Raw genomic sequence first — 26,050 nt, forward strand, 5'->3', positions numbered from 1 at the left:
GTGTGGTCACCACAGAGGAAGAGGAGGGTGCTTATTGAATGGCATAGACAGAGAGGAGTAGCTGAACTGGGGATGAGAGAGTCCCCAGTTCTGTCCTCACTTTCTATGAGAATTTATATCTTTTCCCCCCTCCCTGAACATCAGTCTCCTCTACTATAAAACAATGGAGTTAGAAAAAGAATTCAGATTTGTGGCTATCAGAGGCAGGGGTGGGTAGAGGGGGAAATCATATGAAGGCAATAAAAAAGTACAAATTGCCAGGTATAAGTAAGTACTAGGGGTGTATCACACAACATAATAAAGATAACTAACCCTGATGTATGTTGTAAATGAAAGTTGGTAAGACAGTAAAGCCTAAGAGTTCTCATCACAAGGAAAAACGATTTTTTGCCTATTTCTTTGATGTTGTATCTGTGTGAGATGATGACATTCACTAAACCTATTGTGACAAATATTTCATGATGTATGTAAGTCAAATCATTACATTGAACACCTGAAATGTAAACAGTGCTCTATGTCTCTTCCATCTCAATAAAACTAGGGGAAAACAAAACTGAAAAGCTATGTCTTTGAATAAAGCCAGTTTTATTTCTTTAAAAATTAATTAAAAAATAAAACAATGAATGTGACTAGATGTTTTCTAAAGACTCTTCCAACTGCAACACTTTTTAAGTATAAGAACCATTTATCTCCAAGCCTGGGTTTACTTCTAATGACATTTTTGCTGTGCTCTTCTTTGAAACCAAGGCCACACCTTAGCTGAGAAATGCAATAAAGCCTGTGACCTTGATCAGGTAACTTTCCTTGAGCATCAAATCATTTCTTAAATTAGCCATTTTAGGGCTATAAAAACACTAAGAATGGGGAGTGGCTGCTAGTTGTTCTTGTTTGCTGGCAAATCAAGATAAAAGGCCTTATAAGTAAATCATCTGAAGAAAACAGGTCAAGGTCAGCTGTGGCAGAATCTTACATTCTTCTAGAGTTGGTATAAGATCAGTAGGGGAGGTGGAGTTGATCTTGAACTGCAAGCAAGAGGACAAAAATGGTTCCTAAGGATGGGGAAGACTAAAGATGTAAAGGCATCTCAGCTGTGCGTGCATTTCCAAATGAGACACAAAATAGGCACGTGGGTGAATGTTTCACACCAAATTCCCTGGGATCCTTTATTACTACTATTGCTGTTACTGCTGCTGCTGCTGCTGGCACTATTACTACTCGTGCAGCTATAGAAGAGAAAGTGAAAGTGTTAGTCACTTAGCTGTGTTCAACTCTTTGTGACTCCATGAACTCTAGCCCACCATGCTTCTCTGTCCATGGAATTTTCCAGGCAAGAATACCAGAGTTGGTTGCCATTTCCTTCTCCAGGGGATTTTCCCAACCCAGGGATCAAACCCAGGTCCCTGCATTGCAGGCAGATTCTTTAATGTCTGAGCTATCAGGGAAGCCCCAAAGAAGGAGAGGGAAAAATAAATAAATATATTCAGAGAAGTAAAGCTTCCTCCTTAGCTAAAATGTACAGGTTAGCTTGTGTTAGGAAAGATATGCTAGCTTGAAAAACTAAGCAGACTTAAATTCTGATCCTAATTCTGTGTGGGCCCATTGTTAACTTTTGTGGCCTAAGTCACTTTTGTCTTCTTGGGCCTCTTCCCCCATTAAAAAAATATTTGCAAATATTGGTGGCAGCATATGCTGTTCTTGTTCAAATATTGATGGGTACCTAGTAGAGTCTTCTGAACACTGATTATTCTCAGAGATTCATAGAGGGGCCAGTCCCAAAGGCATGACTTCAAATGAGGCAACCTTAGCAAGGTGAAATTTGGACACCTAGGAGTTAAAGTCACATTAGTACTTAAGGGCTATTAATTTGCTTTTGGGTAAAATGGATGATGTCCTCTTCTTTTTTTTTTTCTGGAAGATAATAGCAAAAGTTGATTAAATGGTCTCTATGACAAATCACTGCAGATGGTGACTGCAGCCATGAAATTAAAAGACACTTGCTCCTTGGAAGAAAAGCTATGACCAACCTAGACAGCATATTAAAAGGCAGAGACATTACTTTATCAACAAAGGTCTGTCTAGTCAAAGCTACGGTTTTTCCAGTAGTCATGTATGGATGTGAGAGCTGGACTATAAGGAAAGCTGAGTGCCAAAATATTGATGCTTTTGAACTGTGGTGTTGGAGAAGACTCTTGAGAGTCCCTTGGACTACAAGGAGATCCAACCAGTCCATCCTAAAGGAGATCAGTCCTGGGTGTTCATTGGAAGGACTGATGCTGAAGCTGAAACTCCAATACTTTGGCCACCTGATGGGAAGAGCTGACTCATTAGAAAAGACCCTAATGCTGGGAAAGATTGAGGGAAGGAGGAGAAGGGGACGTCAGAGGATGAGATGGTTGGATGGCATCACTGATGTGATGGACATGAGTTTGAATAGGCTCTGGATGTTGGTGATAGGAGGACACGGACAGGGAAGCCTGGTGTGCTGCAGTCTATGGGGTTGCAAAGAGTCGGACATGACTGAGCAACTGAACTGAACTGAACTGATGACAATGTGAACAATGTAGTGTGTGGTGAGGAAAGCTTTGAATCAAGAATCCAGTGTTCTAGCTACTGCTCCATTCTTTGGTAGCTATGTGATCTTGAGCAAGTCACTGGACTTCTGTTTTAGTTCAATGAAATGAAATTTTAAATTTTAGTTTTAATTTCTCCATTTGTAAAAAGAAAAGGACTGGGGCCTTGACTATTCTATATCTTCTACTTTCAACTTTGGGAAATATTTGTTGGCTAATCCTACAACAATTTCCAATGACTATTTTCTTACTTTTCTCTATTAAAGACGTTAGAAAAGCTAGGCACTGGCTTTCCCAGCTTTCTCTGCAGTTAGTAAAGCCTATGACACAGTTGCTGCTGCTGCTGCTAAGTTGCTTCAGTCGTGTCCGACTCTGTGCGACCCCATAGACAGCAGCCCACCAGGCTCTGCCGTCTCTGGGATTCTCCAGGCAAGAACACTGGAGTGGGTTGCCATTGCCTTCTCCATTGTGTGAAAGTGAAAAGTGAAAGTGAAGTCTCTCAGTCGCGTCCGACTTGTAGCGACCCCATGGACTGCAGCCTACCAGGCTCCTCCATCCATGGGATTTTCTAGGCAAGAGTACTGGAGTGGCTTGCCATTGCCTTCTCCATATGACACAGTTAGGACCAAGCAAATAAAACTGGAAGCCTGCTAGGGGAATTGGGAAAGCTTTTTCTTTCCTGATGGAAAAGAATAGAGGTGGTTAGGACACCCATCCCCTCTTCTTTCTGCCTTTAATATGGACTTAATGCCTGGAATTGTGGTAGCCATTTTGTGACATGAGGAATATGCATGAATGCAAAAAGTTATCACTCTAAGGACAGTGGAGTAGAAAGTCAGAACATGCACAGGGCCTGGATAGATTACAGGCCAGCAGAATCAACACTAGCAACCAACCATTCACCTTTGGACTTCTGTTACGTGGAAAAATTAATTTTATTTAGCAAGGTCTTCATCTAAAGCCAAAAGCATTCCTATATGAAACTTGCTATTATTCTAATACACTCACCACAAAAGGAGGTTGTAGCCAGTCTGCTTCTCTCCAAAGGTGGTGCCCACTTACTCCACATCCCGTGACATGCTGGGTATGTCACACCCTGGCAAAACAGATGAAAATGGATGATTTGATTGGACTCCAGTTTCGTTTTATGTTTAAAACTTGGACTTTGCCTCTTTGACACTACAATATAAAAGCCCAACTTACAGAAACTAAATAACATGTGTCAGCTATTTTGACTCACAGCTGCTGCTGCTAAGTCACTTCAGTTGTGTCCGACTCTGTGCGACCCTATAGACGGCAGCCCACCAGGCTCCCCCGTCCCTGGGATTCTCCAGGCAAGAACACTGGAGTGGGTTGCCATTTCCTTCTCCAATGCATGAAAGTGAAAAGTGAAAGTGAAGTCGTTCAGTCGTGTCTGACTCTTTGCGACCCCATGGACTGCAGCCCACCAGGCTCCTCCACCCATGGGATTTTCCAGGCAAGAGTACTGGAGTGGGGTGCCATTGCCTTCTCCATTGACTCACAGCAGAGATGCTAAAGTTCAAATACTAGTTCAAAGGTAAGCAAGGTGGGGAATAGGGAAGCGGGTCTTCATATTTCTTATTATTTAATATCAGTGTGGAAATGGATTTCCACAATCAGCTGATCCATCCTCTCATTTAAAGATATAGAACCTGAGGCTGACGGCCATTAAGTGACTAGATTCTAGTCTTCAGGGCTGCTAATATCATATTCTTTCTACTGTGTTAGTATTTTCCAAAGTGTGGTATATGTCCCTCCAATGGGATAAGAATTGGATTTAAAGTACTAAAACAACCTACATTTTTATTATCATTGTTACATATATATTCTAATATGCTTTAGAAAAATATAACTAGCACATTAAACCCATGATATCAAAAATATTGTTGCTTATGACGAGGTTCTTTTATTTTGTTTTGTTTTTAAGTAAATTGACCAGGGGAAAACTATAAGCAAGTAACTATATGAATCATAGTGTGAATATGACAAAAGTGGCAATGGTTAGAGGTGAATGACTGAGTTTGGGAAACATTTCTCTACATCAGGTGGTAGCGGATTATGGCCTGATGTGGCCCACCATCTGTTTTTGTCCAGCCCTCAAGCAAAGAATGGTTTTTAAATTTTTAAGTGACCAGGAAAAATTTTTTTAAAGAATTACATTTCTTGGCATGTAAAAATCATATGAAATAAAAAAAATATCAGTGTCCAAAAAGTTTCACTGGAAAGTAGCCATGCCTACACATTTATATATCTCTGGCTGCTTTTGTAAACAATGGCAGAGTTGAGAAGTTGCAACAGACCACAGTATGGCCAGCAGAGTACAAAATATTTACCTTCTGGTTCTATATTATGCTACCCACTTCATCAAGTTAAATCTCTGTGTAAGACTACACCCCTGGAAATGTACAGATTTATTAATAAATCCATTTAAATTGTTTTAGTAGAAAGAGCCTTGGTTATGTGAACTGAAGGCCTTGGGCTTCAGTTTCAAAATTTATTAAGCAGAAGTGGTTGGATTAAATTACCTCTAAGATCACTCCTGGCTCATCTGAAATTCTGCACTCTGTGCAATGATCCTTCATTGTGTATAAATTTGGAATCACACATGGAATTTTAATTAAAGTATTCATAATTATAATCATATAACAGAAAGTTCAGATAGCCAGACAAGGTGGGAGATAGGAAAACTGATAAAGGAGGTTTTCTTCAAAAATTAAAATTTCTAAAAACTCATGTTGTCTCCAACAATATCAAAATTTGTTGAGAAAAGGGTCTCTTACCTCCACTAAACCTTGCAAAATCCTGACACACATGACACAGCCGTAATGCGCTCTGGCTGCAGATGGAATGAACATGTTCAAGGTTGATGTTAAGAAGATGGCAGCCCCAAAGACCCTGAGAGACCAAAACACTGTGTTACTGGGCAGGCCCACCATGGATGTGGCACATAAGTTAAACATCAGGAACAAATCTACCAGTTCATGGAAGATCACTGTATAAATTAATAGAGAAATAGACATGTTAGGGTCTGGTGTGTGCCATGCTAGACTGTCAGGTTGCTTTGATTCCCCAGCTCCAGTCCTTGGGCCAATAATGGGAAGGTTTGGGGCAGTACAGGGGTGTTCTGCCTAGATAAGATCCAGAAGCTGGAGACTTACCTGCATGAGGTAAACTTACTGGAGACCCACCATTCTTCTAGATTCTACCCGAATGATCCATTCTGACTACTACCTCATGACTTCTGCACATTTGGGTTGTATCTCCTGCTTCCCAGTTCTGCCCTCATGTTAGCAGATGGGGATACCAACAATCTGAGAAGCATGCTGTGTCCTGGGACCAGCCAAGCACAGGACAGGCCGGGTACCTGTCTCAGCCTCCAGCTTTCTGCCAAGTACTGTGTGTCTCTTCTTTGCCTGGACAGGAGTGTCCCAGGAAAAGAGAGCAAGCATCATTTTATTTCTTTCTCACACATGCTAATGATGCTTCGGATCTTTTATATTCTGGGAAATCTTATTATATGTTATTGCTTTTTAGGGCAGAGTATGAATAGTGACTTCAAAGACCATAGGAACCAGGATTTTATCACTTTTTAAGAAGCATACAACAGGCAAGTGACAATAAATAAAGGACACAAATTAGATAAGAACATAAGTAAAATTTGAGTCATGCTCATAGAAATGACTTTACATATGGATATGACTTTCAGACTTTTTTTCCTTGATCCATAAAACAAAATAAATTTTATAATGCAACCCAACACACTCTAATACACACAGATGTAACCAAAACAATTTCCATAACACGATTCTAAAATGTGCAATGGGCTAAGATATTTTCTATTCTATTTCGTTATCTTTCCTTCTATTTCTCTCTTTTTAGAAAAATAGATATTGGTAAATCACTATTGATTTTATTACCATCTAATAAGTTCTGTTTTAGAGTTTGAAAAATACTGCTTCATAAAATATACACTTCACAAAATACATATATGTTAAGTCAATTATAATTAGAAATGACCTGGAAATAATTAGTACTCTCCTAGTACACTCCTTTTCTAGTACATATACATATTACATATCTCCCAAGTGGCCATCAACTTTTGCTTAAATACTTTTAGTAACAGAGAACTACTACTCCTTGAGGCAGCTCATTTTTTCTTGGACCTACTTTTATTTGCTCAAACACCTCCTATAGAATCCCAAGGGTATGAAAGACATCTTACAGTCTAGAGACAAGCCCCTCCTACTCACATGACAAAACCAGTATAGTACAGGATAATATCAACATAGTAAACAGCATCACAGAATGTCATTGGTCAAAGGGAACTCAGACACAATCTAATCCATGTTTCATCTCACAGATGAGGAAATGGAGGTCCAGGGAAAAAGAGGAACTCGGTAGAGGTTACCAAGTGAGTTACTTAGGGTCCAGAAACTGTTTCTCCAGACTCAGATGCAGTTGATTTTTTTTTCAACTACATAATCAGTTAAAGAATTGTGAGATAGATTAAACAAAAAAGTAAACAAAAAGATTCTTAGTAACAGGATCATATAAGATCAATGTCTGTGAATCATATCTTTAGGAATGACTTCTATCTTTCATTCTGCACCCCTAAATTGAGAGCCAGTTGTGCAGAATTGATAAAAGCATACAAAGCCACATTATGATCTGTGTAGCACTCATGTTAAGCCAATTTATCTTACCTGTTCGCAGCAAATTTATTTGAAATGAAACCACCTGGAATTTGTGTCACAATATAACCCCAGAAAAAAGATCCATGGATAAGGCCCACCGTCTCTGGATCCCAGTTAAATTGTGCTGTCTGGAAATGACAAATCAGATACACTTGGTTTGTAAGAAAACACTCGCCTGTCATCATTCACTGATGATCTTATATAATAACCCTACAAAGTCTTTCTTTCCCTCCTTTAAATTCAGCAAATATTTTTTAATTTTTTAATTTGTGTTGGGGTACAGCAGATTAACAATGCTGTGATTGTTTCAGGTGAACAGTGAAGGGATATTCAGCAAATATTGATGGGGGGCCTCAACGACAGCAGGGACACAGCAAAGTCCTTGTTGTCATTGAGCTCAACTTCTGGTGAGAGAAAGGAGAGACTATGAACAAGTTAAAAAAAAATGATGAAGGCTAAGAAGAAAATAAAACAACTTGTAAAGAAAACAAAAGGTAAATTCTAGGTTTACTGGGTTATTTAGGTACCAGTTTAGTCAGACACTAAGGGAATGACAGTCATGCCTCTCTTTTCTTTATGAAGATAATAAAACCTACCTACCCATAGGATGTCTGGGGATAAATGCCATGAATATTTCTAGTAGGTTATTCCTCTGCTTAGAGATTTTTGCATTTAACACATTAGGATAATGCCTGGAGCACAGTGTAGATTCAGTAAATGTTAGCAGCTGTTGTTTTCGCTCTGATGATGACAATGGCAACAAAACGCCCTTACACAGCTCTCAGACCACTGACGCTTTCCTCGCTTTCTTTTCCAGCAAAGTAACTCACGCTTTTCAGATTTCTTACAAATCTCCCTCCTCTGAGGAAGCTCCTCAGCCTCCCTGAATTGAAGTAATCATTTTTCCTAGGCGTTGGTCCACAGACCTCTGTTCTTGCAGTCATGGCACGCCACCCCTGTTCTCAAACTAGCCTGTCACATGTCCATTTCCCACATGAGGTGGCAGGTGACTAAGGTGGCAGCTGTGTCCTTTTGACTTTATAACCTCTGTACCTAAAACAAGTGTCTACAACATAGAAGATGCAAGTAAATATTTGCCAAATTAATGAATGGCTTTGTAAAGCATTGGTATCAAAATCCAAGATGTTCCTATTATGGAGTAAGAGTTCTTAATTATCAACATAGTACCTTTTATGAATTTTCATCACATTTTGTTTTCCTATCACAAATTGTTATGTACTTATTTGCTCATTTATTCAATATGCACTGTGTGCTTCCTGTGTGCCAGGTCAGGTGATAGTATAAATACAAACTCAAGTGTTGCCTTTGCCTTCTAGGAGATCACAGTGCAGGTAATATTGGCATATGCTCTGCACTGTAGTTCCCATTTTGCAGACTAGGAAGTTGAAACTCAAGAGTAAAATGAACCTAACCATCATTCATTCAAATCAGTTCACCAAATTTTTATTTTATGCTACTAAGTGCCACACATTGTACTAGACACTGGGCACGTAGCAGTGAACAACAACAGTAATTGCTGTTTTCACAAGATGTCAGTGGGGATGGCAGGGAGTATATACAGGTGTTTACTGTGTTAGATGGTAATCAGTGAGGAAGAAAGAAATATGAACAGAGAAGGAGACAGGAAATGTTGGGTAGGAGTGATGTAGGGAGATATTTTACACAGAGTGGTCAGGGAAGCTTTCCCTGAAGAAATTATTTCTGAGTGAACTCCTAAAGGAAGAAAGGGAGCAAGTGAGGCTTTTCCTTATCAGAATAAATTGCTTTCTAGACAAAGAAATAGCAAGTGCAAAGGCCCTGAGATAAGGATGTGTCTTGTGTGTTAGAGGAACAGCCAGATGTCAGAGGAGTTGGAGGGTGATGGATGAGGAAGAGAATAACAGGCATTAAAATAGGAGAGATTCAAGTGATGAAGGGCCTTCTAAGTCACCATAAGGACTTTGACTTTTACTCAAAAAGAGATGGAAGCACTGAGCCGAAGGACATGATTTTAAGTCACTTTCCATGTATTTCCTCTTTACAATACCTAGAGTTAATTACGTCATTTTCTATAGAAGAGGAAATTGAGATTAATTTACTTGCCCCAAGTCATAGAACCAGTTGTAAAGAAAGCCAAGACCAAGACCTCTTACCAAAAGACTATATTCTTTCCATTGCTCTGGAGACTTGACTTTCTCACTAAGAAGTAGAGACTAGACTTCCTTGCCTTGAGTCACAGAATGCTCCCAAGAAACCAAAGATCCAAGACAGAGGGATCCACTTCATTCAACAACTAACTGTCAATCACATCATCCCCTGCTCATGTCTTTCCCTCTGACAGAATGGTGCTTCTTTCCAGTTGGACAAAGTTACCTGAAGAAAAGTACTTGTGCCTGCCAAGAACTGACTTTCACTATCATTGAGTCCATGAGAATCATAATGGTCCTATGTATGAATTCTTATAATAAGCCAGGTGCTATGTCAGAGACGGTATTAGGCTGAGAAAATGGTCCCCAAAGATACATGCACAAAACCCCCAGAATCTATACAGGCTGTTTTATTTGAGAAAAGGGTTTTGCTGATGTGATAAAGTCAAGGATCTCAAGGTGAGTTTTTCTGGATTATCTAACTGGGCCCTAAATCTGATGACAAGTGTCCTTGTAAGAGAAAGGCAGGGGGAGACTTGAGACATAAGAGGAAAGAAGGCCATGTGAAGATGGAGGCAGAGACTAGAGTGATGCTGGTACAAGCCAAGGAACGCTTGGAGCCGCCAAAGCTGGAAAAGGCAAAGATGGATTCTCCCCTGGAGCCTTTGGAGGAAGTGTGGCTCCCTCCAAAGTCGAGTTGATTTCTGGCCTCCCTGACTATGAGAGACTAAATTCCCACTGTTTTTAAGCCACATGTTCATGGTCATTTGTTACAGCAGCCTTAGGAAAGTAATAGAGGTGTTTAATACATTGGTACCAGATTATCTCATTTGATCTGCAATCAGGCCTTTTATTCCCATTTCACAATACAGCAATGAGACTTAATAAAGAATTTCTAGAAATGCCAGTTTCTACCTCCCTGCTCACATTTCCTTCTGAGAGGATTCTCCTCCTCCCCTCAGTGCCAGGGGCCTCTCCCCCGTGACTGTGGATGGACATCTGAATAGAGGGAGCCAACGTATAGGCTGGACTCAGCCTACCTGTCTGTCTGTCTCTCTTCTTTCTCTTTCTCTCTCTCTAATCTGAACCCGGAGATTCTAGTTAGACAATACTGCACACTTGAAACAAGCTGCATCGGAGTCAGGGCCAGGTAAGTCAGCTCCCCAGCAAGGCAACGGCTTGAGGAACTTTGGCTTTGGAGAGCAGTGAGATACCACGGAAAAGAAAAAACAAAAAAACAGTCTATGGAGAGACCTGGGAGAATGGAGCCAACTCAGAGAGAAGCAGATGCAAGACCCTGAAAGGCCAGCAAGTTGGAGAGTAAGCTGAGGATTTCCTAGTTCCCATGAGGTCCGGCTCCACTCTGCCCCTCCTGACTCCTTCTCCGCCCCACAGTGCAGTACAGCCTGGATCTCAGTCCCTCCTCAGGCTGGCTCCTTCTGGGGCACAGACTGCACAAGCATACACAGCAGATAGCTTTCCACCCTTCACTTTCCTGAGATCCCCTATAGCCCTATAGTCATTTCCTTTTTAACTTGAGCTGGTTTCCCATTTCTGTTCTTTGCAACCAGCAATCCCTAACCAGGACAGAAGGGCAACTTGCTCAAGGTCCCAGAGCTAATAAACAACAGAGTCAAGTGTGAAATCAGGTCTGGAAGATTCCAAAGCCCGATTCTTCTTAACCCTACAGGGCTCATGATTCATGAGAAGGAGTTTGGGTTTTCCCTGAGGGTAATGAGAACTAATCTCCAAGTTTCTCAAACTTCAGTCATTTATTGCTTACCATGTGCCAGACACTGTTCTATATGATTCACATGTCTTAAAACTCATAATTATTAAACTAAAAAAAATGATTATGTTTCACACATCAACTGAAGCTACTGTTTATACGACTATCAGAATATATGCCAGTTATTTGCAAGGCCTACCTATTTATACCTGGAGTAGGAAATGGAACGCACTCCAATATTCATGCCTGGAAAACTCCATGGACAGAGGAGCCTGGCAGGCTATACAGTGTATGGGGCTGCAAATAGTCAGACACGACTGAGCAACTGAGCACGCACACCTATCCATACTACTTACTTTTCTCCCTCTATTGAAAATAAATATTTAAAAATATCTCAGTGCAAAATATCTAGTTTTTCTCCAATAAAGTCAACAAAACAAAATTACCAGCCATTGAGAGGCTTTCTTAATACAATTAGTGAAATCTTTGTCATTGGGTTGAACATGCGCAGATGATATCTCAGCTTTGTTCTGTTTGGATAAGTGAGAAATGGCCTGCTATAAATTAGAACTTCTGAAATGCTACTAAACTCTTACTTATGAGGCCAGAGAAAATGATGTAAAGCGTATTTTAGATCTTAATCAGTTTCTCTAAGACTCCAGAGGACAAAACCATAGAAACTAGAGAGCACACACAGCATTGTTTCTTAAGTTTATCAAAATGCCTTTTCCATTTGCCTCAAAGCAAATTCTGTTGACCTAGGCCTATCTTTTCATGCAACAAACAAATGCAAACCAGCATCTAATTTTGATCCAGGCCTTAGCAGACAAGTTTAATTAGCTGCCTTTCCTCACAAAAGGCTGCCAGAATGCATGTGATACCCATCTGAAACCTCATTAATGTCCATCATTCTTTATTTTCAAAATGTATGACATCCCTCTTACACTTCTACTGCCCTCCCTGCCCCTCTCCCCCAAAATAAACAACCAGGATATCCTTTTAAAAACAGATTCAACTGTGGCATAAAAAAAGAGAATGGTTAGAAGAATCTCCATGGTACCCTTTTCTTCTGGTAGAATAATCTCTTAGTTAAAAAAGAAAAAGGGCGGGGGAATCTGCCGGCCAACTAAAGACTTATTTTTAATGAACTGAAATCAGTATTTGGCAGAAACTGTTCCAGGTAATGCTGATAGACACAGCATGAAGGAAAGCATTCCGCAGTTAAGCCCAGGAAATAAGGCACACCATGGCCCACTCTTGGAGATTCTCAGAGGACGCAGCACAGTAAAGGTTCCTAGTTCATATGACACCTTCTTCAAAGCACAGCCTACAGGACAGTGGTGTCCAGACACCAGTTTGGGAAACTCTGATCTAGATGCTTTCCCAAACATGGGTAGAGACTGGAGAACTATTAGAAGTCTCTCTGCAAGAAAGGAACCCTCCTGCACTGTTGGTGGGAATGTAAATTGGTACAGCCATTATGGAGAACAATATGGAGGTTCCTTAACAAACTACACATAGAGCTACCTTATGACCCTGCAATCCTACTCCTGGGCATATGTGTGGAGAAAAACATGATCTGAAAGGATACATACACCCCCATGTTCCTGGCAGCAGTTCACAATAGCCAAGGCATGTGTGTGTGTGTGTGTGTGTGTCTGTGTGTCTGCGCTTAGTCACTCAGTCATGTCCAACCCTTTGCAACCACATGGACTGTAGCCCACCAGACTCCTTTGTCAATGGGGATTCTCCAGGCAAGAATACTGGAGTGGATTACCATGCCCTCCTGCAGGGGACCTTCCCAACCCAGGGATTTAACCTAGGTCTCCCGCACTGCAGGCAGATTCTTTACCATCTGAGCCACCACGGAAGCCCCAGCCAAGACATGGAAGCAACCTAAATGTCCATCAACAGAGAAATGGATGAAGAAGATGTGTTACATATACATGATGGAATATTACTCAGCCATTAAAAAGAATGAAATAATGCTACACACAGCAACAGGGATGGACCAAGTGTCATACTGAGTGAAATAAATCAGACCAGAAAGAGGAGAAATATTTGATATCCTTTATACATGGAATCTAAAAAAAAAGATACAAATGAACTTACTTACAAAACAGAAAGAGACTCACAGACTTAGAAAACGAACTTGTGGTTGCCAGGGCTTGGGGAGAAGGGGTAGTAAGTACTTTGGGAAGGTCATGTACACAGTGCTAGAAGTCTCTCTGCAAACAGATGGATTTCCACATGAGTCACTCCAGTGTGTGCATTCAACACAATGAAACAGATATATTGGGTATCCACTGGACATACATTTTTGTTTTATTCTCCCATAATCTCAATACTTCTCAAGGCTTATCATTTAAGAAACAAACCAGATTTCATCTTTTCAGTGATTCATGAAAACAGTACTGTTTAAGTGACATCACTAAAGGCTTGCTTATGACTATAAGAGCCTTTGAATGGGGCCTTCTGCTTCTATTCACTCCAGTCCTGATCCACTGGATCCACTGGGAGATGACTGGCTGGACAGTGATCATCCTGGAGTATGGATCTGATGGTACCATTTCTCTGCTTAAAGCCCACGCCTGACTCCCCTTAGACTTGCCGGGCTCTCCACAACCTAACCCCACTTTACCTGTTGCCTCCTTCTTTTGATGCTTACCTCATTCTATCCTTTTACCAGGATTCTTAACTGGAGTCTGTGGATGGAATCCTGTGGATCTATGAACTTGAATGGGGAAAAATCAGCATCTTTATTGCTACTAACTAATAAAGCAGCATTTCCTATAATTGTGAGTGTAGGCAACAAACCCCAGTCATATTATCAGGACTTGTGATTCTATTACTAGAAGAAATTGTAAATATGTTCTATCCCATGATGGCTGTTGTCATTATCTCAAATTATTGTTCACCCTTCAAACACCAAAATTACAGAAATTATTAGACCCATTGCTAGATTTTGTCATCTGATGTGTTCATAAAGAAACCCATATGTTTCTATATCACAAATTCATTTCTTAGTTTGTTATCTGTATTTAAAATAATTGGTTTCCTTTGTGATCCTATGTGTTTTTTAAAGTTTTATTTTATTTACTTATTTATTTAAGTCACTCCTGGTGGGCTGCCCTCTATGGGGTCGCACAGAGTCGGACACGACTGAAGCGACTTAGCAGCAGCAGCAGCATGTGGCGTGGGGGATCTTAGCTCCCCACCCAGGGATCAAACCCTCATCTCCTGCAGTGGAAGTGCAGAGTCTTAACCACTGGACCACCAAGGAAGTCCCCTGTGTGTTTTACTTTAAGAATTTAAAACATTAATACAGCTGTTGCTAAAAGACACTGACATAGACATAGGCAGACACTGACCTGAATTTCCGGTTTTCCATCAACATATACAGTGCTGTTATTGACCATTTCCACAATGGCAACTCCAAGATTGCACCGAATGCCAAAGGAAATGCAGAACCCCAGCCCACTCATGATAGCAATGATGTAGCGCTTGGGGACCCCACAGCAGTGGCAGTCACAGAGTGGGGGCCTCCGCCTGGACGTCTGCACGGGCCTCCCTTCTTCATTCAGCTCAATGTTACCTCCTTCCTCATTGGTCCCATCAATTTTCCTACAGCGGGCAAATGGACAGGGAAGAAAGACCAGGATTACAAAGTATACTAGGGAAGAAGAAAAAGTGTACCAAGAAAGAAAAAGGAAAACTCAGAGTAGGATGCATCCTGCATGTTTTAACATCATCATCATTATTACTAAAATAAATTATACTGGTTAAAATTTACTGATATTCTGGATATTGTGTTGCACCCTTATAGACATTAATTTATTTTAATCTCATAACAGCTACACAAGGTAGATAGTGTTATCTTGTCCATTTATAGACAAAAAACCAAGTCCTCTGAGGTAGGATGCAAGTTCAAGTCCAGAGTTTGTATCCTCAACAGTATGCCTTACTGAATATCCTGCTGAAAGAGTATCTATAAACTTCATCCACATGACATGACCCAGCTGACTATTATGTTTGACTTTAATTTTAATGTCATTTGAAGCCTGCTAAAAGATATACAGTAAAAAATCAATTTATTTTCAGATTCTTTTTTCTTCTTTTTCTAAGTCTTAATACAATACTAGGTAAGGAGGTACATTTTTGATCACAGCACGAACCAGTTGGTTGTGTATCTGTTCTTTCTTAAGTGGTTCTATGGTGATTTGCTGGCACTTTTTAAACAGAGGGCATGATTTCTCATTGAGTCCCATAAATTCAGATTTTGGCAGTCCATTGCAGTGAATTTACTCTCTTCTTTAAAAAAAAAAAAAGTAATTGGGCAAACTGAACACTATCTGTCAATAATAAAAGGAGCTGTTTGCATCATCACACGTACCATAACCCTTCTGAAGATGGCTGATTAAGGTCCAAGTCTTTGTAAAAATAAGCAAAGCTTATATGTTTTCAAGAGTATCATATTCATTAATAACTAATACAATGTCTAACAGACTACATAGAAGCACAAATAATTTGCCCACCAATTCATAGCAGAGATCATCTTAGTAGCTTCTTATGACTCAAGCAAATGAGGTTAAAGCACATATAGAGAGAGCCTGGACAGGGAAGCCTGGCGTGCTGCGGTCCATGGGGTTGCAAAAAGTCGGACACGACTGAGCCACTGAACTGTGCTGAGAGACAGCACATGTACTGGATTTAATTCAGCTCATCAAATATTTACTGAGTGCCTACTGTGTGTCAGGCACTATACTGAGTGTTACGGAAGAATAAAGAAAGTGACATGGTTTCTGATCTCCTTCAGCTCTTAGAGGAAGAAAGACACATACACAGTTGTAATTGCTGGATGATGTAGGTTTTCTTGAAATCAAGGTGAAGTGCAGTGATAAAACAGGAAAGGAACTTTCAATTTTAATTTGTGAGGTCAGAATGGTAGCTTAATAAATATGCAAGAATATGGAAGTAATCAGAAGAGAACATCATCAACCTCCCAATGCACTTTTGTAACCTACCTGCATGTATGCTGATGTGTTCTACGTTTTCTTCTATGATTGTCTTCCAAGCTTCCAGCTAAGGCCAACCTCTTTCCCTGGGCACTAGATCTCATTGCCTCTCATGTACTCAAGGAAATCCCTATCCACAAATTTCATCAATTATTTCTCCTCTCTACTAGAACATTCCTACTGTCTACAAATATGCCCTTATTTGTCCCACATCAACATTTAAAATAAAAACACTTTCTCTTTCAGCTACCTGCCTATTTCTCACCTTCCTCTTATAGAAAAACTCAGAAGTCACTGTCTCACTTCCCTTTCTCCCATTCTCTCTTGGACACACTCCAAACAGGTATATCTCCAAACCTGTCCACCAAAATTGCTCTTCTTGGGCTGTCAATGCCCTCCACATGGTTCAGTTCAGTTCAGTCGCTCAGTCGTGTCTGACTCTTTGTAACCCCATGGACTGCAGCATGCCAGGCCTCCCTGTCCATCACCAACTCCTGGAGCTTGCTCAAACTCATGTCCATGGAGTCAGTGATGCCATCCAACCATCTCATCCTCTGTCATCCCCTTCTCCTCCTGCCTTCAATATTTCCCAGCATCAGGGTCTTTTCCAATGAGTCAACCATGAGTCCACATGGTTCAACCCAAAGGCTCTTTCTAGTCCTCATCTAGTTGACCTGTGAGCAGCACTTGACACTACTGATTATTCTTTCTTCCTTGACGACTTTGATTCCTTCATGGATACCACACTCACTTGGTGGTCCTTCTAATCCCCTGAACACTCCTGTTTTGTCTCTTAAGCTGAGTTGTTACTTCCTCAACCTGTAAACACTGGGATGCCTAGAGCTCAGTTTATAGATCGCTTTTGTTTTCTGTCTGTACTTTCTAGGTGACCTCACTCATCTCTGGGCTTTAGACACCATGCATATGCTAACAGATTTCAATTTTCATATCTAGATTTATTTGACATCTTTGTAGACACATGATCAGCACCTCAAACCTAACATATCCAAACTGAGTCCCTCTAAAAAAAAAAGTTAATTCCTGAAGCTTTTCGCATTCCAAGTAATGACAATTTTGTTCCTTTGGTTGCTCAGAAAAAAAAGTTGGGTGACATCCTGGATGCATCTCTTCTCCAATCTCCATCCAATCTATGCATCAGCGCCCTTAGTTTGAATTTGTACTCTTCCATTTACTTAGCTGTGTGACTTTGGCCTAGTTAACCTCTCTGAGCTTTCTTCCCAGGTGGCTCTAGTGGTAAAAGAACCCGCCTGCCAATGCAAGAGATGTAAGAGACATGGGTTCGATTCATGGGTCAGGAAGATCCCCTGGAGGAGGGCATGGCAACCTATTCCAGTATTGCCTGGAGTATCCCATGGACAGGGGAGCCTAGTATGCTGCAGTCTGTGGGGTCACAGAGAATTGGACACAACTTAGCCACTAAACAACAACAGAATAGATCATTTAGAACAGAACTTAACACATGTGCCAGCTATTTTTATTACATTAATCCTCATAACCACTTACTGAGTCCACTCTGCTAGGATGAACATAAATGCCATTTACTGCCATTTATATTGATATCTAAGAGTTATTCAGATCATAAGACTCTTTATAATGTGCAGCCCCAGTGGTATCCATGAATTTCTGGCATGAATGAATATAATACTTATCTTATAGAGCTGTGGTTAAGATTAAATGAATGTCTACCACCAGACAGTTGATTTGAGTGGTAGCACAGTGTAATGAGTAAGAAAGATGGGCACAAAATGTCTGGTCTGAAACCCAGCTCTGCCACTTACAAACTGTGTCACCTTGGGCAAATTACTTAACCTCTCTGTGCCTCAGTTTTCTCATCTGTAAAACTGTGATTATAATTGGCCCTCCCTCATAGGGTTGTTAATAGAATTAATGGTACCTGGAACATAGTGTTATTACTATCATTTACTGCTGCTGCTGCTGCTACGTCACTTCAGTCATGTCCGACTCTGTGTGACCCCATAGACGGAAGCCCACCAGGCTTCCCGTCCCTGGGATTCTCCAGGCAAGAACACTGGAGTGCATTGCCATTTCCTTCTCCAATGCATGAAAGTGAAAAGTGAAAGTGAAGTCGCTCAGTCGTGTCTGATCCTCAGTGACCCCATGGACTGCAGCCTACCAGGCTCCTCCATCCATGGGATTTTCCAGGCAAGAGTACTGGAGTGGGGTGCCATTGCCTACACATAAGCAATTAGAGAACATTCATCATTTAAGCTGAAAAAAGTCTGTATATCAGTTTCTGGACATTAATTTCCAAATGCAATGCCTTCTATCTGTTCCAACAGTGGACGATAAGTGAATACATCATCTTTCTTCCTACATTTCAAAAATATTAATGTACCTTTAGCTGATGAATTGCTCAGCTGCTTCTTATCAATGACTGCTCTCCAGGAAGACTGACAGTGTCTGGCTGTAATCAACCCCATGTGTAGACTCCAGACACTTCTCTATACATTTACCTCTCCCTTGACCATGAGGAAGACCCCACAGTTCAAAAGCATACAGAAAATTCCATTCAGATGATGATCTCAGTAGTAAACATTATTAGACATCTATGATTTATACTGATTGCTAAGTTAGAAAGTCGGGATTCTTAACTTCCCAATGTTCCTGCCCCTTAGAAAACAGAAAACATTTCTTTGTGACTTTTTTCTTACACTGGATCCTGTCGACTGGTTTTACGTAAAAATCAACCATGAGAGGAAACATCCATTACATACTAGGTTCTGGGCAAACTATTATATATATATATATATATATATATATATATATATATATATATAATTATCTTATAGACTTGAGGTTAACACCCAGTGTTAAAACAGCAAAGCTGTTTTTGCTGGAGGAGCCCTAATTCTGGAGCTCTGCTCAAAGATCACCAGAGTTGAGGATCAGTTCAGATTTCCAGTCAGTTAATGCCTACTTCTGCCAATAATTTCTCTCCAGGGATCACTGAAAGACGAGGTATGAATTTGGCTTTATTCTAAAACCAATCATTCTATAATTATGACAACAATGATAACATCTAGCATGTATTTAGTGTGCTCTCTATCTAGAACTGATAGCAGGGTTTTTTTTTTTTTAATTGTTCAGTGAGCCAGTTCTGAGAAAACTCTTCAGAGTAATAGACACATAGCTTAATTTGGGGCTGAAGTTGCACAACTTGGAAATTACTGATTTTGTTATATCCCTAAAGCAAACCAATCTGGTAAACAAAAGGATATTCAAGTGGATCATTCAATCAAACATAGTAAAACCAGCACTTAGAACTGAGAAAAGTGATTAAATTTTAAAAAGCAGCTAAAGTTGAAAAAGAACACTCCTAAGTATTTATATAAAGCTAAATAGTTATCATAACTTGAATACGCCAATTAAGCCACTGAGCTTCCTTGTGCATTTTTAATCAAATGAAACACCACCATAAAAAGATGTTACCTGGGAATGCTGAACAGAAGAATAAAACATTCTTAAAAGAAAAGGTTATTATAATCATTTCCTGTGTTTAGCTAGTTTATCCTGCTGTCACTGAGGTAGGTTTTCATTTATATATGATAATTCAGTGTAGTTCTGACTGAAACTTTTTGTTTTTAATTACCAAAGTAATAAGTGCCCAACACAGTTCTCTTGCTAAGCTCACCAAAGGGATACAGAGGAAAAATTAACACTGGCAGGAGTCTGTGTATTATAAAACACAAGAAGTGGAATGAATCTGTGGGCTAGTTTTTAAATTTATGAGAAAACATAGATAGAAAAGTTAAAAGCAGATGCCAAAGGAAATTTGCATTCATCATAATTAGAAATAATGATAAAAATTTTATCAGTTATTTTCACATTTATTTACATCAGAGAAATTAAAAGAATCATTTTACCTTGCACATAAGGATGGCTTATTAATTCATTTATAAAACCTAGGAGGGCATTTACTACGTCTATTTTAAAAACCACAAATTAAATATCACATCAATTCATTCATTTATAGCAAATTCTCCTTTCAATAATAATATATTTTACTTTAAAAAAAAGATCTATTTTTTTGTTTGGACAAAAACATTCAATTCAAGGACACCACTTAACACTTTCCCATTTAATCATGTAAGATTTTCTGCTTTAAATACTAATTTTTAAAGTTACTTTCTTCATATTATTGTGCAATAATCCTTCTCTTTGAAAACTACACAATCAAGAACCACTTCATACAGTTTATATTACAAGCTATACAATTTGAAAATACCTAATTTTCATCTGCAGTGAAAAATTATTAAAAATTATTTCAACTCAAAGCATAACCATGCAAAGTGGTTCCTGGTTTTGTTGTTACTATTGAATTAACATAAAGTGGTATATCCCCAAATATTTTCTAATTCAATGACAAACACACAACTTTCAATATTACTGTGTCCAATAAGTGCTAATCTTGCTGCATAAACGGAGTGCTTGTCTTGGTGTTTTCCTAATTTAACCTTATCCTTTTGATGCATCTTCTTTTCCTCCAGGTGTAGTCTGTTGGAGCTGGAAGTGGCTCCAGAAGCCCTTTATTCTGACCCTCCCACTCCTTTTTAAAATGTAGCTTTAAAAACATAAGACAAATTCTTTCAAACACCATCAGCAATGTGAAGCTACTCTGAAATAAATCTAAAGTTTGCATTCAGACTTTACCTTTGTAAAATCCCCAACGAATCTCCCACAGTGTTCTTCATTCCCTCCTTTCCAGGTTTCAAAATTTTTTCTTTGAAGGTATTGAATGCTTTAAAAGGCATTGTGATACTGGGGTACCTCCAAGCCTTCAACAGTCAGTCTCAGGAACTCTCATCCTTCATTCCAGCATGGGGATCACTCTGCTTTCCTCGATGAACACCTGGAAGTCAGTTCTCAGGGAGGTGACTATTTAAAATAAAAAAGGCATGAAACCCAGCCCAGATCTTTCCAGATGAGACACAACACCCGCGCCCCCAAACAGGAGAGGCCAGATGATCTGTGACTGGGAATTCAGCCCCTCTCAGCTCCCAGCTCAGCAGCAGCCTGTGGTGCTGTCTCAGGCAGCCACTCTCAGGCTGAGTGCAGCCCGGCTCCCTCCCTGGGCTGCAGCTGGAGAAGCTAAAGGGGGCTCCAGCCCACGAAGTGTCCTGCGACCAGCGAAAGCCTCTGCAGCCTATCTCCAGCCCCTCCTGCTTCTGACCACATTCCCCTCCTGCCTCACTCAGCTCAGCTGTGGCTTTCACTGAGGGATCCTTTCCAAGGTGATGCCATAGTAACCGGCACAATACCTGTCCCTTGGCCGCTGGGCTTATTAATGGCTCTCAGCCAGAGCAAGCACCCAGGATGAAGTGTGTTCAACACCCACAAGTCCTCTGCTTTTCTGAGGTCTGGCCCCCAAGACAGGCTCTCAGCCACTGCATTAGGGCCTTTTATGTCTCTCTTGGGAGAGTTGAAGCAGTTTTTGCATCAGACACCAGTACGGATGTGGTCCTTGGAGGAACATTTGTACTTGAGGAGGCTAAACGCAAAACCCAAGCCATATGCCTCTAGGAGGGCATCTGTCTGATCAACAGAGCAGGCTCACTTAGGGTGTAGCGTGTTAAGTGCCATTGGGACCCTCGAACTGAAGGTAACTGAGCCAGTCCTAGAACCTGCTTAGTGCTCTTCTCTGGTCTTCATTGTCTTCAGAATAAACCTAAATTCTTTATCACAGCACAGAAGACACTCTGTGTGACTCCAGCCCTGCTTCTTGTCACTCTGCTCTTTCTATCAGCACTTCACTGAATTCTGCAATCTCCCTATCACTTCTGGGGTTTACTCAAGCTGTGCCTTCTGCCTGGGTAACTCTCCTCACCCTTCATCTGGGAAATGCCAACGTATTCTTGTCTCACAGAGACATCACTTCCTCTAGAAGCCCTCATAGACAAGGTTAGGTGTCCCTCCTCTGTGCCCCCGAATCCACTGTCCTCCAAGCCAACAGGATCTGGCATGAAGCAGTGAAAAAATCCTTGTTGGACTGGAGTAGAAACAGCACATGTTGCTCCCACACTGATGGCAGCAGGATGACCCCTCCACGAACGCTGCTGCCATGAAGAAACAGCCTGCATCTGTGAGGCTCCAGAGGTCCAGTCTCCCAACTTGCAATGGACTGACCGACCCTGTGCTTTAGACTCTCAGACTCCCCCGGAGTCATTTCCACAAGATCAGTCCCTGCCTTCTGCAGCTGCAGTCCAAATCCTTCTCCAGGATTTGAATTAAGTTGATCTAAATGAGCTGGATCCTAGGCAGGTTAAATACTACCATCAATAATAATAATTATTATTATAATGGCTAATATATATTGCTGTCTTTATGGTCCAAACTTTGTGTTAAGCATTGTTTACATATTATCACAATCTTTCCAACACTACTTTGTGGATAAGCTAATTATTATTTTCCCCAACCTCACTGACAGGAAACTGAGGCTAAGATAGGTTTGGGCTTGCTAGGTTTCAGATTCAAACAGCCTGACTTCATGCAGTCCTGTTCTCATGCTCTCTCTCCTCCCTCTTTCTTTCTCCTCCTCCATCCTTCCATCCCCCCCAACCCATATTACCTCCTCTGAATTTACTGAGATATATTTTGCATATCATATACCTTACCCATTTCAAGTGGACAATCAATGATTTCTAGTAAATTTATCATGTTGTGCAAGCATCACCATAAAGCACAAAGCAGATAGAACATTTCTATCATCCCAATGAGAACCCTCATACTCACTATTAATCCTTGTCTCCCATCCCTCACACTGCACCAGGCAACCATCAGTCTTTCTGTCTCTATAAATTTTCCTTTAACAGACATTTTCTATAAATGGAATCAACACACTATACCATACAGTATATTGTCTCTTGTGTCTGACATCTTCCATTTAATATGATGATTTTCAGATTTGCCCATGTTACAACTTTATCAGTAGTTTGTTCCTCCTTCACTGCTTTCAGTGAAATAGTTTATTGCATGGGCATATCACATTGTATCTATCCATTGACCAGTTGATGGACGTTTAGTTGCTTCTAATCTCTGGCTATTATGAACAAAATTGTTAAGGACATCTGTGTGCAAATCTTTCTTTGGACAAATCTTTTCATTTCTCTTGGGAAATACCTAGGATTGGAATTGGTGGATTGCGTGGTAAGCGTGTTTTTAAGAAACTGCCAAATTACTTTCCAAAGTGACAGCACTATTTTACATTCCCAGTAGCATGTATGAGCAGAGAAGGCAATGGCACCCCACTCCAGTACTCTTGCCTGGAAAATTCCATGGATGGAGGAGCCTGATAGGCTGCAGTCCATGGGGTCGCTAAGAGTCGGACACGACTGAGCGACTTCACTTTCCCTTTTCACTTTCATGTATTGGAGAAGGAAATGGCAACCCACTCCAGTGTTCTTGCCTGGAGAATCCCAGGGACGGCAGGGCCTGGTAGGCTGCCTATGGGGTCTATGAGGTCGCACAGAGTCGGACACAACTGAAGCGACTTAGCAGCAGCAGCATGTATGAGGGGTCCCATTTCTGACACTATCACCAATATTGATTGTCTTTTTTAGACTTTCAAGTGGGTATGAAGTGGCATATCATTGTGATTTTAATTTGCATTTCCCCGATGACTAATGACATTGATCATCTTGTCGTGTGCTCATTAGTCCTGTGTATACATTTTGGGTAAATTTTCTATTTAAATATTTTGTCCATTTTTAAAATGAATTTTTTCCTTATTAGTGAGGTGTATGAGTATATATTCTCAATACAAATTCTTCATCAGATAATATGATTTGCAAATGTTTTCTCCCGGTCTACTGCTTGTCTTTTCATTTTCTTCATGCTGTACTTAAAAGTGCAAACTTCTTTGTTCATTCATTCATAGACTGTGCCTTTTTCATACACCTAAGAAAGAAATCTTTGCCTAACTTGAGGTCTTAAAGATTTTCTATTTTTTTCCCCTAAAAGTTTGCTTGTTTAGCTCTTACATTTAAGTCTACGATCCATTTTGAGTTCATTTTTACACAGGTATACACAGGTATAAGGTAAACATCTATGTTCAACTCTTCCCATGTGGATCTCCAGTTATTAGTAGGCTATTCTTTGTCTAATGAATTGCCTTAGCACCCCTGTCAAAAATCAGTGAAACATAAATATTAAAAAAAATTATTTCTGGACTCAGTTCTCTTCTTTTGATCTCTGTGTCTATCCTCCTAACAATTTATACTCTGTTGACTATAGTTTTATAGAGTAAGTTTTGAAATCGGGAAATGAAATCCTTCCAACTTTGTTCTTTAAAATTGTTTTGCCTATTCTTTCATAATTCCATATGAATTTTAGAACCCACTTATCAGTTTCTGTAAAAAATCCTGTCCAGCCTTGTGCTCTGAAAAGGATAGGTATTTTCAGGCCACCAAATTTGCCACCCACAACCCATCAAGGCTGAGAATGCTAAGACTCCAGGAAATCACATATCTAATTACTCCACCAATATGTCTTCACCCTGTCTCCAGAAAACTCACTCATTCATCAAAAGCAAATACAATCTAACTAAAATATGATAAACACACTCTCTTGCTACAGAAGTCATTCTCTGGTGAAGCTTTTAACCTTCTTGTCAATCTCCAGATACCCTCAGTTACTGATCTCTTAGAGCACATAATGGAAGCACCAATAGGCAAAGACCATATGAATCTCTCTTAAGGGTCAATGACTATTAAGAGCACTAACCATTCCTGGAGAATGTATTGCTCATGGAACGCATCTGAAACTGCAAAGGATTTTTGGTGGTGATTTAGATGGTTGGTGATAATAACTAACACTTATGGAGCACCCTCTAGGGGCCAGACTCTACACATTTAGCTAATTTAATCCCCAGAATGACTCTCTTAGGTGAGTACTCTCATTTTACCATCTACAAATGAGGAAACTGGGGCACAGAGATTTTAAGTCAACTTAAGTTCACACAAACTCAGCAGTGGCCAGAGGGCTGGAAAAGGTCAGTTTTCATTCCAATCCCAAAGAAAAGCAATGCCAAAGAATGCTCAAACTACCGCACAATTGCACTCACCTCACACGCTAGTAAAGTAATGCTCAAAATTCTCCAAGCCAGGCTTCAGCAATATGTGAACCATGAACTTCCAGATGTTCAAGTTGGTTTTAGAAAAGGCAGAGGAACCAGAGATAAAAAGGAAGAGAGTTCCAGAAAAACATCTATTTCTGCTTTTTTGACTATGCCAAAGCCTTTAACTGTGTGGATCACAATAAACTGTGGAAAATTCTTCAAGAGATGGGAATAGCAGACCACCTGACCTGCCTCTTGAGAAACCTGTATGCAGGTCAGGAAGCAACAGTTAGAACTGGACATGGAACAACAGACTGGTTTCAAATAGGAAAAGGAGTATGTCAAGGCTGTATATTGTCACCCTGCTTATTTAATTTATATGCAGAGTACATCATGAGAAACGCTGGGCTGGAAGAAGCACAAGCTGGAATCAAGATTGCCAGGAGAAATACCAATAACCTCAGATATGCAGGTGACACCACCCTTATGGCAGAAAATGAAGAGGAACTAAACAGCCTCTTGATGAAAGTGAAAGAGGAGAGTGAAAAAGCTGGCTTAAAGCTCAACTAAAATCATGGCATCTGGTCCCATCACTTCACAGGAAATAGATGGGGAAACAGTGGAAACAGTGTCAGACTTTATTTTTCTGGGCTCCAAAATCACTGCAGATGGTGATTGCAGCCATGAAATTAAAAGACGCTTACTCATTGGAAGGAAAGTTATGGCCAACCTAGATAGCATATTCAAAAGCAGAGACATTACTTTACCAACAAAGGTCTG

General features: G+C 40.3%; 1 protein-coding gene across 1 annotated transcript in view; it reads right to left on the minus strand.

Annotated features, from left to right (window-relative positions):
- Positions 1-21,383, minus strand: part of SLC17A8 (solute carrier family 17 member 8) — a 39,548-nt gene extending 18,165 nt beyond the window's left edge. The window contains exons 1-5 of the mRNA XM_055576139.1: positions 20,869-21,383; positions 14,533-14,785; positions 7,295-7,413; positions 5,372-5,486; positions 3,579-3,666 (exon numbers count right to left, since the gene is read on the minus strand). Coding sequence (XP_055432114.1) covers positions 3,579-3,666; positions 5,372-5,486; positions 7,295-7,413; positions 14,533-14,785; positions 20,869-20,969 — 676 coding nt within the window. The 5' untranslated portion in view covers positions 20,970-21,383. The remainder of the gene's footprint in view (positions 1-3,578; positions 3,667-5,371; positions 5,487-7,294; positions 7,414-14,532; positions 14,786-20,868) is intronic.
- Positions 21,384-26,050: the final 4,667 nt, after the last annotated feature.

This window comes from Bubalus kerabau, chromosome 1 (genome assembly GCF_029407905.1).
Source record: "Bubalus kerabau isolate K-KA32 ecotype Philippines breed swamp buffalo chromosome 1, PCC_UOA_SB_1v2, whole genome shotgun sequence".
Lineage (NCBI taxonomy): Eukaryota > Metazoa > Chordata > Mammalia > Artiodactyla > Bovidae > Bubalus > Bubalus kerabau.